The sequence below is a fragment of the Nannospalax galili genome, unplaced genomic scaffold (assembly GCF_000622305.1).
Source record: "Nannospalax galili isolate Female #2095 unplaced genomic scaffold, S.galili_v1.0 scaffold137, whole genome shotgun sequence".
NCBI lineage: Eukaryota > Metazoa > Chordata > Mammalia > Rodentia > Spalacidae > Nannospalax > Nannospalax galili.
Window position 1 is genome coordinate 917,425 of NW_008340203.1, and position 15,457 is coordinate 932,881.

The 15,457-nt window shown below is 41.4% G+C and overlaps 1 protein-coding gene across 1 annotated transcript; it reads left to right on the plus strand.

Moving 5' to 3' along the window:
- The first annotated feature begins 3,429 nt into the window (after positions 1–3,429).
- On the plus strand, positions 3,430–9,903 carry LOC115070706 (keratin-associated protein 9-1-like). The gene is made up of 2 exons (XM_029564607.1): positions 3,430–4,182; positions 9,352–9,903. The coding sequence occupies exons 1-2, from the start codon at positions 3,430–3,432 to the stop codon at positions 9,901–9,903; spliced, it is 1,305 nt and encodes a 434-aa protein (XP_029420467.1).
- Positions 9,904–15,457: the final 5,554 nt, after the last annotated feature.

Below are 15,457 nucleotides of genomic sequence, written 5' to 3' on the forward strand. Positions count from 1 at the left end.
CATTTAACTCATTTATTTGTGTTGTGTCTGATATTTAATGTAGGCACCTGGAGCTATAAACTTCCCTCTTAGAACTGCTTTTAAAGTGTCCCTGAAGTTGTGTTTTGTTGTATTGTACTTTTCATTGAATTCCAGGAATTCTTTTATTTCTTAATTTCTCCTTTGACACACTCATTATTTAGGAGTGTGTTGTTTAATCACCATGACTTCGTGTAGTAACTAGGGCTTTGTCTGGTGTTAGTTACTAGAGTTTCTTCCAGTGTTTATTTTAAGCTTTATTGCATTGTGGTCTGAAAGAATGCATGGAATTATATCAACTTTTTTGTATTTGTTGAGGTTTGTTTTGTGCTCCAATATATGGTCGATTTTGGAGAAAGTTCCATGGGGCACTGAATAGAAAGTATATTCTTTGGTGCTTGGGTGGAATATTTGGAGATGTCTGTTAGGCTCATTTGATGTATGGTATTTTTAATTCCGATGTCTCTCTTTTAATTCTCTGTCTCGTTGACCTATCTAATGGAGACAATGGGGTATTGAAGTCCCTTACTATTAATGTGTTGGGATTAATCTGGGTTTTAAAGTCCTATAATACTGTTTTTATGAAGTTGGATGCACCAGAGTTTGATGAATATATGTTCATGATTGTAATATCTTCTTGGTCAATTGTTCCTTTGATCAGAATGAAGTGACCCTCCTTATCTCTTCTGATTAGTTTTACTTTGAAGTCTGTTTTGTCAGATATTAGTATTGCAACTCCTTTTTTTTGAAGAATCATTTGCTTAGAATATTTTTTTCCATCCTTTCACCTTAAGGTAGTGCCTGTCCTTGAAAGTGAGATGGGTTTTTTGCAGACAACAAAAAGATGGGTTTTCTTTCTTAATCCATTCACCTAGCCTTTGTCTTCTGACTGGGGAGTTCAATCCATTGATATTTAAAGTTATTAATGAAAGATGTGTGTTGATTCCTGTCATTTTTATTTCTGTTTGCATTCTTGATCTAGCCATGTGTTTCCATTGTTATGCCTTCATTTAGTCTCTTTCTGTTGCCCCTTGGGTATAGTCATTCCTTTCTTCAGCTCTTTGTATTGCTTCAAGAACTCTCTGAAGGGCTAACGGTTTTGTGGACATGAATTCTTTCAGCCTCTTTATATCATGGAAGATTTTTCTTTCCCCTTCAACTATAATAAACATTTTGGCTTGGTAAAGTATTCTAGGTTGGAATCTGTCTGCATTTAGAACTGGGAATACTTTGATCCAGGCTCTTCTGGCTTTAAGTCAGCTGTAATTCTGATGGGCTTTCCTCTATATGTGAGTTATTGTTTTTCTTTTGCAGCTTTCAGTATCCTCTTTGTTCTGTATTTTTAGTGTTTTACTATGATGTGCTGTGGGGAGTTTCTTTTCTGGTCCTGTCTTCTTTTCTGGTTTTCTTTGTGCTTCTTGTATTTATATGGGCACATCTTTCTTTAATTTGGGGAAATTTTCTTCTACAGTGCTGTTGAAGATCTGGTCCATACCATTATCCTGAGATTTGTCTCCTTCCTCTATGCCTACGACGCATAAATTTGGTCTTTTTATGGTGTCACACATTTCCCATATATTCCATTCTTGTGTTTTCTTAAATTTTTCATAATCTTTTCTTGAGCAGTCTAAATTGTCACCTTTATCTTCCAGTCTTGATATTCTGTTTTCCATTTCATTCATTCTATTGGTGAAGCTTTCTCCTTTCGTTTCTAATTGGCTTACTGAATATTCCACTTCCTTCTTCATTACAGCCTGGGTATTCGTCAGTATTTCTAACTTTTCTGAGTTCACTCAGAAGTTTATCCTTATCTTCTTTCAATTCTGTGATTTCTGTGTTTGTGTGTTCTTTAAATTCATTGAATTCTTTTATCATAATTATAATTGTTCTTCTGAATTCCATTTCCTGTGTTATGTCTAGGGGGTTCTCACTGTACTCCTCTACAGGACTGTTGGTACTTTGTGGGGACATAATTATTTGTGTTTTTCATGTTATTATTTTTTCACTGTGATTTTGGCATGTGGATTTCTTTTGTAATTTCTGATTCCTGTGTGAGACTCAAGCTTTCCTTTGTTGAGTTTAGGTCTGTTTTTGTTTATACACTTTATGTGCCTTTGTTGTTTACTTGTTGGGTATGAAAAGGTGATTGGTCTAGGCTTAAGGGTCTCCCTTTTGATTTTATAGTGGAGGGACAAGATGGCTTTAGTCCTGCTGCTTAGGAGTTCCCACTGATGTCCAAATAGTGGGAGGATCAGATGCTCACAGGATTCCTCCTAAGGTCTGGATCCCTCTACTCAGCAGGCACAGTACACTTTGGGAGGCTTGCTTGGTAGAGGTAGGATTCAGGACTCTCAGGCAATTAGGGAATGAGGCTGGTCTCAGGAATCCAGGGCAAGCAGGGAAGGAGGATGGTCTCAGGAATCCCAGGCAGGTTGGGGGTGGGAACAGCCAGAGATGAAGGCTGAAAGTTAAGTTGGGGGTGGGGGCAGGCTGTGAGGGTTCTAGGAAACTGGACTGAACAATTGGATTGGTCTGAGTGCAAAGGATCAGGAAACAGTGGGGAGTCTGGGCCAAGAGGTTAATCTAGAGGTCTGGGGTGCCAAGTGATGAGGTGGGCCAGTGCCCACCCTAGAAGGAGAAAGGGAATGTGAGGGCTGGGAGTTTAAATCAGGTTGTGGGAGTCAAGACCCAATAGACGGGGTCAAACTTGCCAGGAATCCCAGGCAGGTTAGGGGTGGGACAGCCAGGGATGAAGGCTGGTCTCACGTGTGCAAAGGCAAGGTGGGGGAGAGTAAAGGTTCTGAGGGCTCCAGGGGACTAGACTGAAGAATTGGGCAGGTCTGGGTGCAAAGATTCAGGAAGCCGTAAGGAGTCTGAGCCAAGAGGGTAGTCCAGACATCTGGGGTGCCAAGAGAAGAGGAGGGCCAGTGCCCATGCAGGGAAGCCTTTAATTTTTATCTCAGCTTCTTCTAGCCCATAGTTTATTAGGTTTGATCTCTTAATTGTATCCCGTAATTCCTGGGCATTGAAGTCATGCACATTTATATTTGTGAATTTCTGGTGTTCTTTATCTCTTTGAAATAGAGTCTGTTTTTTCTTCCCCTTCACCACACCCCCCGGAGTGTCATCTGACCTGAAAGTCCCCTTTCTTTTACTTAAGTGTTCCAATGAGCGACCCTGAAACATGAAACAGGTTAAACACTTTCCAATGAATCATAACATTAAGGAACATCCTCTTCCTTGATAGACACACATTGGATATAGAAAATTATGTAAATACCAACAAGGAAATGCCTTTCTGATTGGTCTAAACATTGGAGGTCTGATGTATAAAAGACCCAGACTATAAGAGTTCCCCATATTCTAGAAAACTCCCCTGTAAACAGGATCTCACCCTCCACATCTGACACCATGACCACCCCCTCCTGCTGCTCCCCTTGCTGCCAGCCCACCTGCTGCAGAACCACCTGCTGTAGAACCACCTGCTGGAAGCCAACCTGTGTGACCAGCTGCTGCCAGCCCAGCTGCTGTGGGTCCAGCTGCTGCCAGCCTTGCTGTCAAACCTCCTGCTGTAGGACCAGCTTCCAACCAAGCTGTGTGACCAGCAGCTTCCTCACTCCCTGCTGCCAGCCCTGCTGCTGTGAGCCCAGCTGCTCCCAGCCCTGCTGCCAGCCCAGCTGCTGTGAGCCCAACTGCTGTGAGCCCAGCTGCTGTGAGCCCAGCTGCTGCCAGCCCTGCTGCTGTGAGCCCAGCTGCTGCCAGCCCTGCTGCCAGCCCAGCTGCTGTGAGCCCAACTGCTGTGAGCCCAGCTGCTGTGAGCCCAGCTGCTGCCAGCCCTGCTGTCCCTCAACCTGCTGTGAAACCACCTGCTGTAGGACCACCTGCTGTAAACCAACCTGTGCGATCAGCTGCCGCTGCCAGCCTTGCTGTACCCCCAGTTGCTGCAGCACACCCTCCTGCCAGCCCAGCCGCTGCGAACCCAGCTGCTGCCAGCCCTGCTGCATCCCCAGTTGCTGTAGCACACCCTGCCGCCAGCCCAGCTGCTGCAAGCCCTGCTGCCAACCAACATGCTGCAGGACCATCTGTTCTGAGCCAACTCGTGTGACCACCTGTTACACAACATCCTGCTGCAAGCCCTGTTGCTGTGTGTCTAGCTGCTGCCAGCCCTGCTGCTGACCAACTTCAAATAAACAGCACCTGCACAGCCACACTTCTCTCACACAGACTTCACCATATGGGCATGAGCTCACATCTTACCTCTGCTGAAAAGCACGAGAACATCAACTGTTTTTAAACATATGAGTCACCTGATAAAATACAAATTTACTCATTCTCTCTCCTTTTCTTGCAACATTACAGATCATGTTCCAGCTTCATGGAGAGCTGTGGAGGAATGTCCTCTCCGATTCTGAACCAATATCTTTAACTTTCCCTCAAAAGCACTTTAAGTTTTTTTTTTTTAGAAATTCACGTAACCGACCAATGATCTGTATAATCAGGTTTTCTTCTGCTGTGTTCTCTAGATTCATAAACTTCCTTTCTCTTTCCTGCTCACTTTTGAAAATGTCTCTCTAGAAGCAAGCAACTCTAATAAATATAAATTCTACGCTATTATTTTTCCATATGGTCTGTCTTTATTATATTTTGATAAATCACTTGATAGGAGAGCTACGTGTTCAACAATGTTTATTGTGCGATATGATACACAATACACACGCACACGTACACACACATTTGGCACAATGTTCTCCAACAGATATCTGAAAGTTTTTCATAGCTAGAAGTTAATACCCAATGAATATCAATTCCCTATTTGCTCCTACCCCGTTCCCTGGAAACCACCCTTTTGTTCTATCCTTCTCTGACTTTGACTTTCAGAAACATTATCTGAATAGAATTACACAGAATTGGTTCATCGTATTTTCTTCATTAACTTATTGTTGATGGGCATCTTGGTTGCTCACACATCTTATCTATCGTTAATACACTTGTGTGAACATGGGAGCACTGATAGTTCGGATTGTCCTGTAAATAACCAGAAGTAGCCTCTGAAAATGGTTCACTGCTCTTGACCCAGAAAACCCCATAAAATCACATAATTCAAGAGGTTCAAACCCTTGTGTTCACTTTAACAACATCGATGAAACTAACAAGTGATACAGTGGTGAAGTGGATAGAGGTGCCTGCGCCAAACAGTAGAGAGGGACTCAGGGTCAGTGATTTAAAAAGAATTCTGGATTTGGGCTGCAGATGTTTAAAAATGAAAATTAAATAAAGAGCAATGTTAAACATAAGCATTTAAATATGGATTCTCTGGTTATTAAACATATCTAAACATACCCAAGAAGGACCATGGTACTTAGAGAATTCATGGTCAGATTAACCTATACATGAGCTCCCCAGCCGTGTGGAAATTGTCCTCTCTAAAAAAAGAGGCTTGTTCCCAAGTCAAAAGAGGAAGTTTCATAGATATCAAAAGATATTCCAAAAGAAATTGAAACAAAAACTTAAGGTGCAGGAGTAAATTCACCATAAAATAAATGCAAATAAAAGTTTATAAAAGAAAAAAAGAAGGCTAGCTAGGGAGACTGACTCAATAAAGTGCTTGCTAAGTACGTATGAGGACCTGAGTTCAGATGTCCAGCACCTACATAGGAAGCAAGCATTGCAGCACATGTCTGTAACCATAACATTCTTGGGACTTGCTGGCCAGCCAGTCTAGCTGAATCAGTGAGCCCCAGGTTCAGTGAGAGACCCTCTTCAAAGAGATGAAGGTGGAGAGTGATAGAGGAAAACAGTTAATGTTGATCTCTGGCCCCTACCTGCAAACACATCCATGTACACATCCACACACATGTGCACATGCCCACATGTGCATATACATACATAGCCCCCACAAAAGTTTTTTTAATATTACAAATTTAGAGTATGGGTCCTTGGAAAGCACTCCTATATTAAAACTCACCCACCTAGGGCTCCGGAACCATTGCAGAAGAGGACGTGGAAAGATTGTAAAAGCCAGGAAGGAGGTGTATGACCAAATGTAAATAGAGTCCTACAGGCTCCTGGGACCCTTCTCATACGAACCTACAGCAACGGTGTCAGCATGCACAAGACCCATGCAAACTCAAGCAGACAAAAACCCAGCACAGAACTGTGGAAATGGACAGCAGGCCCCAATCATCGAGGAAGGATTATTGGCAGTTGATGACTTCCGGGTGAGGAAGAGCTGATCTTCTTAAAGGGACAGACTCTAGATAGGCTGACTAGACCTCAGTTAATGAAGCTGCACTGAGACGTCTGGGGACACTAACACGACATGATAGGCCTTAACACAGGTGACAGAGTGTATGAATTACAGCGGGGGGGCTACAGGAGGGGCCAATGGGGAAGGGGGTATAAAGATGATTAAGATGTTCTGTATGAAATACACACAAATTCAATAAAGGATTTTTAAAATATATTACATTTTTAATCATTTTGTGTAAGTATCCTGAAGGGTAGCTGCTGCGAGATTAGGTATGTCTATTTTTTAATTTTTTTAAGGAATCTCCATAATTTTCCCTGTAACCGCTGTGCCATTTTTTATTCCTAGTGATGGATAAAGGTTCCTATTTCTCCACATTCTTATCCGTACTTTTGTCTTCCATTTTTCTAATAATTGACAGATAAAACATTTCAATCTTGCAATTATTCTAATGTCAAATAATGGTCCAATGTTTAGTGACATCTATACTGTCAAGGCAAGAGGCATGATGTGTCCAGTAAGCGGGAAGATGGAGGGGAAGTGTCCTTCCCTTCCCTTGTGCTCACAGTGGTTCCCTTGACTCCAAAATTCCAGAGCGCACCACCTGGTTATTTTAATAAAAATACACATTCATTTCCACAAAATCCCCAGCTAGGATGATGTCTGCTTCCTAATCTTGAGGTCACTCCTTCTCTTGAAGTTGCCTTTGCACAACTGGTTCTATTTCTGCATATGCCAGTTCTACTTTCAAAGGGTAATCAAAATTTTCTTGATATCTGGCCCTAGGACACCTGAGCACAAAGTCCAAATGGTGACATTTCTTACTTATCTACTCTTACCTCTTGAATAGTCTTGAACCCGGAGAAATAATCTCCTCTTTGGTAACCAGGTTTCTCTTTCAGACATGACATCTCTCCAGTGAGTTACATAGACATATAGGACCTTGGCTTTTCCTGGGAAACTGGATGCATATTGAAACCAGGAAAAATAGGTTTCTACACAAAGGATGTCATGCTGACCTGCTCTTCACCACAGATTTATTACCATCTCATTGTAATACATTACCTTAATGAAATGTCTGTCTGACAAGGTTAGTTTAGTCTCCACTTCACACATGGACTTGACATCTTCCCTTAAAAGTTCAGGAACTTGGGGCTGGAGAGATGGCTCAGTGGTTAAGAGTACTGGCTGCTCTTTCAGAGCCTGGGCTTAGTTTCCAGGATACACATGGCAGCTAACAATCATCTTATAACTCCAGTTCCAGGGGATGCCACACCTTTTTCTGGCTTCATGAGCATTGTATGCATGGGTACACTTACATACATGCAGGTGAAACACTCTTCCACATTAAAAAAATAAATTTAAAAGATTAAGGAAAAGTTTTAGAACTCCTACTCACTATCTCAACTACTCCTTTCCCCATTTATCCTCAAAGCAACTTCATCCAGTCATTTCTCCCTTCTCCTCATCTCCAGCAAAAAACAAAATTTCTGTCACAATTCAATGGGATGGTTTATCAATATCATCAGTCAACAATGAGTTTGGTTATAGCTGAGCACAGTGGCCCATACATTAAGGTGTGAACAAATGCAATTACTTTGACGAAGAGCAGAGGGCAATCAAGACTGCTCAGTGCTGAGCGTGAGATGGCTGTCTTGTGAGACAAGGGAAGAAAGAAAGAAAAGAGAAAAGAAAAGACAGAAATGTTTTGTTTTTCCCCATTTAGTATAAAAATTGCTACAGCTGTGGCCTATGTAGCCTTTATTGCTCTGAGGTATGATTCTTGTATTCCTAACATCTCCAGGATGCATTTGACACACCAGAGACACAGGGGTAGATCTGGTACAAAGACAGATAGCTAACTAGTGTGGAGTCAGGCTTTGGTGGACAAACCAAGCACTGGGCATTTGGCTTACCAGTGTGATCACAGCATCAGTGCATCCATCTCCATGACTACATCCTAATAGGTAGACAAGGAAATACAGAAGCAAAGCGGACCCTCTAATTGAGCAGGTGGGAACACATGACCAGATGTGATGTCTTAATGAAGTTGATGCTGTGAGCCCTTCCTTTTTTATGATTCTTTTGTTTTGTTTTTTATTGAATTTTTATAATTTTGATACAATAAATTTTGATGGTATTTAGATCCCCTCTCCTATCACCACTATAATAAGGCCTTTAGAGTCAAATTTGTGTCTCCTAATGTCCTTCAGTGTGGGTCCATGCACTGGAACCAGGTTAACTTATCAAGAATCCCACGTTTGAAAGAAATTGCCTCTACCCCTGCTAACAGCCATTTGTTGCCACAGTTTGCTTAGATGGGATTGGAACTTCATAAACACTTCCTCGTGTCTATGCTGGGGTCTTTTGTAGTTTGAGTTTGCATGGGATTTGTGCATGTTGCCACCATTGCTGTGAGTTCATATGAGCTACTGATCAGCTGCCTAGAAAACTCTGCTTCCTTGTGGTCATCCATCACATCTGCCTCTTACAAACTTTCGGAGAACTTAAAGCTAGTTTTCTATTAAATGGTCATTGTACTAAAGTGATTCTTAATGACATATTACTATACACATAGATGAATGTATCTCTCAACTCACAAGAGAAGTTTCCTTATGCAACGGAGAGTGATTAACACAGAGACCCACAACTGGCCAAAATGTAGAGAACAAGAGACTGCGGAGTACTTCTCCCTGAATAAGACACATATAGCAAACTTCCAAGGCTCAGGAATCATTGCAAATCCTTCTTTTGTTTGAAAAAGTTCCTGTGTGCTATTCCCAAATAGAAGCAAAATAAATACTTTCAAAGATTCATAAAGTTAAGGAAAAATTCTTCCTTGATAAACAAAAATTGAATATGGAAAATGATGTAAACAAGAAAAATTCTGATTGGCCCAAACCTACCTGACCTGATATACAAAAGGCCCATACAGAAGAAAGTCATCATATTCTGGAAACTCCCCTGTGAACAGAACCCCACCCCCACATCTGACACCGTGACCACCTCCTGCTGCTCCCACCTGCTGCAGGACCACCTGCTGGAAGCCAACCTGTGGGTCCAGCTGTTGCCAGCCCTGCTGCGCCCCAACCTGCTGTGAAACCACCTGCTGCAGGACCACCTGCTGTAAACCAGTATGTGAGACCAGCTGCTGCTGCACACCCTGCTGCCAGCCCTGCTGCAGCCCAACCTGCTGTGTAACCACCTGCTACAAAACCACCTGCTACAAGCGAACCTGTGCTCCCACCTGCTGCCAGCCCTGCTACATCCCCAGCTGCTGCAGCACATCTTGCTGCCAGCCCTGCTACATCCCCAGCTGCTGCAGCACATCCTGCTGCCAGCCCTGCTACATCCCCAGCTGCTGCAGCACATCCTGCTGCCAGCCCTGCTACATCCCCAGCTGCTGCAGCACATCCTGCTGCCAGCCCTGCTACATCCCCAGCTGCTGCAGCACATCCTGCTGCCAGCCCTTCTTCCAACCAACTTGCTACAAAACCACCTGTGCAAGACCACCTGCTGTAAACCAACCTGTGGGACCAGTTGCTGCTGCACACCCCGCTGCCAGCCCAGCTGCTGCCGATCAGCTCCTCAGCAGACAAACATCTGCACAACCTTCACAAATTTGCTTCTTTCGGTGAAAACCATTAAGCTATCACCAGTAATTCTGGTCATCATCAGTTTTTATTCTAACATACAGATGGCCTCGAGGGAATGCAGAGTTCTTATTTTCTCTCTCTTCCTGGTCTTGCAGATCTCAGACCAGCTTCTTGAATAAATGATATGGAAATTTAGCTTCAGCTTAAATTCTTAGCGAAGATCTTCACCCCTTCCTCCATTTAACTTAGGAAAGCACTTCCACTACAAATGTCAGCGCTTCATGCATTTTCATAATCACGTTAGTCTACATGAACTTAATACTTTACTTTCTCCTTCCTGTCACTTTGAACTCTCTCCTAAAATGTATTCAGCCTTCATAAATTATTAATAAATTATGCAGCACATTTCATTCTATGTTGTCTGTGCTTATTATACTGTGGTAAACTCATTTGATATGAAATCTACATAATCAATTTCCAAGTGTACAATATGTTGTCACTTTCTCATACACAGAAGGCACAGTGTTGCAGAGACCTCTGGGAGTTACTTATCTTGCATACCTGAAACGTAAGACCCAGTGATTACCAGCTCAGTATTTCCCCTTCCCCAGCACTGGAAACCACAATTTTACCAATCCCATCCAAGTGTGAAGATGGAACATTAATCCTTCTCTCAAATTTTCTTCATCTATTTTATTACTTGATGAACTTTTAAATTTCCTTTTTTAGACAGGGTCTCCCATAGTCACAGGTGGCCTGGAACCCACTATGTAGACCAGGCTGGCTTCAATCACAGAGGTTAGCCTGCCTCTGTCCAACAGGATTAAAGGCATGTTCTACAACACCCAGCTTCTCCTACATCTTAAATACCGTTATAGTGCTGCCATCAAAAGAATATGTTACCTAGGACTTATATCCATTAGAAAGTGGTTCATGCTCCCATAACATTACTGCCACTATTGTGCCATTGGCATATTTTGCCAAGCTAGTTGCTGCTGTGTCTTGCAGGACTCACAGCTGGGTTACCGTCCTCTGTCAGTAACATGCATAGCACATTCTAGGACTAGGAAAGCCAGCAGAGATGCCACTTCGAGGTCAGCGGGAACTTGATTTCTCCTTGTTTGTTCTGCATCTCATATGTGTAGTATCTTCAGCAATACTGTATTACCATCAAAGTCTGACGGTAACCAAGGGCAACAGCAATAGTCAGTATCATTTGAAGATCTGTAAGATCTCTGTGGTCAACAACTCTGAAAGAGACAGTCCATTCCAGACACTGGGCTTTTATTTCTACTCTATTAAGGCCACTGAACCCCTGCTATATGGTAAATACATTTAAACACTTTTTATATTGTCTACATATATGCTGGGAGAAGCTTCCATAGTAGGTTTCCACATGACTCTTTCAAAAGGCCTTTAGTGTTAGTTATTCCTCCTCTTACTTCTCCTTCCCTACCCTCTCATTCCCCACCTGATTAAACCCATCGTATTCGTTAGTCACTTTCCCATTTATATTGCTGCACTCTGTCTCCCTGCCCATATCCCCCACCAACCATGGCATGTTATTAGTTTCCTGACCTCCATGAGTTTCCATTTAAAACACACCTTCTAAAGATTCAAACCTAGTTTCCACTTATGAGAGAGAACATATGAAGTTTGTCTTTATGGGTCTGGGTCACCTCATTTAAGATGAATGTTTTCAGCTTCATCCATTTAACCGGGAATTTCATAATGTCATTTTTCTTAACCACTGAATAATATTCCTCTGTTGTATAAACGTACCATACTTTGATTATCCAATCATTAGCTGATGGACATCTAGGTTGTTTCCATTTCCTGGCTATTGTGAATAAGGAAGCAATGAACAGGTATCTCTGTAGTAGAATAGACTGTACTTTGGTGTATGCTCACGAATGATATGACTGGATCACGTAGAAGATCTATTTTTGGGCTTTTGAAGAACAGCCACAGTGATTTCCATAATGGCTAAAGCAGTTTTCACTCCCACTAGCAGTGAATAAGTGTTTCCCTATGTCACATCCTGCCAACATTTGTCGTCATCTCTTTTGTTGTTTGTTTGTTTTGCTTTTTTGGATCTTAGCCATTCTGACCAGGTAAGATGAAACATCAAAGTAGTTTAATTTGCATTTCCCCCATGGCGAAGATGTTTAACAATTTTTAAGCATTTCTCGGCACTTTGTGTTTCGTCATTTAAAAACTCTCTGTTAGTTCCTTGCCCTAGTTTTCAATTGGGTTTTTATGGGTTTTTTTTTAGTTATTTTTATATTCTATATACTAACCTCTGACAAATGTATAGCTGTGCTTCTTTAATTGAATAATAGTGTCTTTTGCTGTACAAAAGCTTTCTAGTTGCATGAGGTCACATTTGTCAATTGCTGGACTTAATGCCTGAGCTATCAGGGTCCTGTTCACAACATCCTTTCTTTAGTCTGTTAGTTCCAGTGTGCTTCCTACTTTCTTCTCTATCAGATTCATATATCAGGTCTTAAGTTGAGGTCCTAGATCCATTTGTAGTAGATGTTCATACAGGGTGAAAGACAGGAATCTAGTTTCATTCTTCTACATGTAGCTACTTTCACCAGTACCAGTTGTTGAAAATCGTGTCTTTTTCTCCAAGTGTGTTTTGGGCTCCTTTGTCAAAAAGCAGGCAACTATAATAATGCAGTCCCATCTGGGTCCTCAGTTCTATTCCATTGATCAATGCCTCTGTCTTCATGCCAGAACAATGCTATTCTCACTATTGATTCATAGTATAATTTCAAATCAGAGATGTAGATGCTTATCATTCAGGATTGGTTTAGTTGTCCTGGTTCACCTCACAGCAGGGAGTTCACATACATTACAGTTATCAGAGCACCAACCTGCAACTAAACAAATCACAGACCATAGGGGAGAAGCTACTCCTATCACTCTATGCAATAGACATAATATTACACTGACTTAATGACTTACTGATAGACTCAGAGATTAGTGCATTGCTCAACTCTCAAGGTTTTTCTCGCACCAGATGGCAACCAGCACAGAGACCCACAAACAGTCAACAGTCAGAGAATAAGAGACTGTGAGTCTCAGCCTTACATGGAGCACCTCTATCACATATTCTCCTCCCAAAAATCAGGAATTGTTGTTTGAGAGAGAGTTGAAAGATTTGTAAGAGCCGGACATGGTAGGTGAATACAAGAAAACAATGTATCTGGACACCGCAGGGTAGCTGAACATATGAACTTACAACACCTCTGACGGGGCAAGTGGGCAAGAAGCCCCAGATTAACTAAGGATCTACTAGCAACTGACGGATGCTGGGGCAGGGAGAGTCAGTTTTTCCTATTGGTGTGATACCTGTTAGTTTGACCAGACTCCAGGGATTGAACTGACATCCAGGAGCACTTGGGAGGCTGAAATTGGAAACAATAGCCAATTGTTTTGTTTTAAAAACAAAAATTATGACTGCAGAGATGGTGGTTAAGAGCAGTGGCTGTTCTTGCAGAGGACCAGGTTCAGTTCCCAACACCCACATGCTGGATAAGTCCTAAAAACCATATGAAACTCCAGTACCAGGGGATCTGATGCCCTCTTCTTACCTCTGGGCATTTCATGACATGAGTGTACTTACATACATGCAGGTAATACATTCATACACATAAAATTAAAATAATTAAAATATTTTTTAATTTAACAACTAAGTAAATTTTAAAATAAAAAGACATATAATAAGAGAGGAAATGAAATCAAGGAGAGCATACTGGGGAAGGGGTGCATAGGGGGAAGTAGTTTGAGTGTGATCAAAATACATTCTGGTCATCACCAATTTTTATTTAGCACATGGATGGCCTTGAGGGAATGCAGAGCTCTTATGTTCTCTCTCTTTCAGGTCTTCCAGACCTCAAGCTTCAAGAATAATTGATGTGTAACTCTGGCTTCAGCTTAAAATCTGAGTCAAATTCTTCACCTCTTGTTTCATATAATTTAAGAAAGCACTTCTGTTACAAATGTCATAGTTTCATTCATCTTCATAATCACTTATTCTATGTGAACTCCACACTCCTTTCTCCTTCCTGGTCACTTTCCCAAAATGTATGCAGCCTTCATAAATTGTTAATAAATTATGCAGCATATTTAATTCTACATTGTCTGTTACACTGTGGTAAACTCATTTGGTATAAAATCTACTTGCTCAATCGATTTCCAAATGTACAATATAGTGTCACTGTCCCACATACAGAAGACAGTGTGTTACACACATCTCTTGGAGTTACATATTCATCTTGCATACCTGAAATGTAAGACCCAGTGATTACCAACGCAATACCCCCTTCCCCAGCACTGGAAACCACAATCTTACAAACCTCATAAAGTGTGGTGATGCAGCATTGGTTTTCCCTTAAAATTTTCTTCATTTATTTTGTTAGGTAATAAGCTTGTAGATTTCTCCACATCTTAAATATTGTTAATAGTGCAGCCAGCAAGAAAGACATGTTAAGTGAGCCTTAACCCAAGTAGAAAGTGGTTAGTAGCTCCCATCATATTCGTGCCACTATTGTGCCACTGGCATCTTTCAAGTCAGTTGTTGTCCTTTGCAGGACTCAGAGCTGGATTCACTTGCTCTGTCAGCAGCATGCACAGCACATTCTAGCACTGTGAAATCCAGCCAGTGGAGGTGCAGCTTCAAGGTCAGTACCAGCTTGATTTCCCCTTGTTTGTTCTGTGGCTCAGGTGAGTAGCATCTTCAGCACGAAGGTCTTATAGTCAGCTTCCTGTGGGAATGCAGGTGCAGTGGAAGTAGTCCATATCACTTGAGGATCTCTAAGACCTCTCTGGTCAACAATTCCAAAAGAGGGAGTTCATTGCAGCCATTGGACTTTGCATTTGCTAGTCTGTGAAGGCCACTGAACACCTGTTACAGGGTAACTGTATTTAACCTTTTTATACTGCATATGTGTATGTTGAGAGACGCTTCCGTAGTAGGTTTCCACATGGCTCTTTCCAAAGCCCTTTAGTGTTAGTTATTCCTCCTCTTACTTCCCTTCCCTATCCTCCCATTCCCCACCCATTAAACACATCCTATCCGTTAGTCACTTTCCCATTTATATTGCTGCATTCTCACTCCCCTCCATGAACCAGCACACATGGCACATTATTAGTCTGCTGAACTCGATGGATTTTCCATTTGGAACACATCCTCTAAAGATTCAAAGCTAACTTCTACTTATGAGAGAGAACGTCTGACTTTGGTCTTTCTGGGTCTGGATTACCTCACTTAGAATGACTGTTTCCAATTTCACTCTCTTGTCTACTAATTTCATAATTTCATTTTTTTATTATCTCTCCAGCCCCACTCTTTATCTTTTTTTTAACAGTCACATCAAGCTGCATTTTATTTTTTTTTATTTTTTTTTACAATTAAAGTTACAATTTAAACAATATACAAAATATTACAGTAATTCAGATTTTTTGGCATAATGATTACAGACTTGATAAATACATTTTATATCTCATAATAGCAATGAAGATTATACAAAAGCTATTAAAACAATTATAAAAATAAATTCAATTGTCACTTAAGTATCTAAAGAGA

Bases quoted from the DNA above. Each gene is read 5' to 3' on its own strand.
- LOC115070706 (XM_029564607.1), top strand. From the start codon at position 3,430: ATGACCACCCCCTCCTGCTGCTCCCCTTGCTGCCAGCCCACCTGCTGC. The intron at 4,183-9,351 runs CCCTGCTGCTGA...CCCTGCTGCGCC, and splicing joins GTGTGTCTAGCTGCTGCCAG to CCAACCTGCTGTGAAACCAC.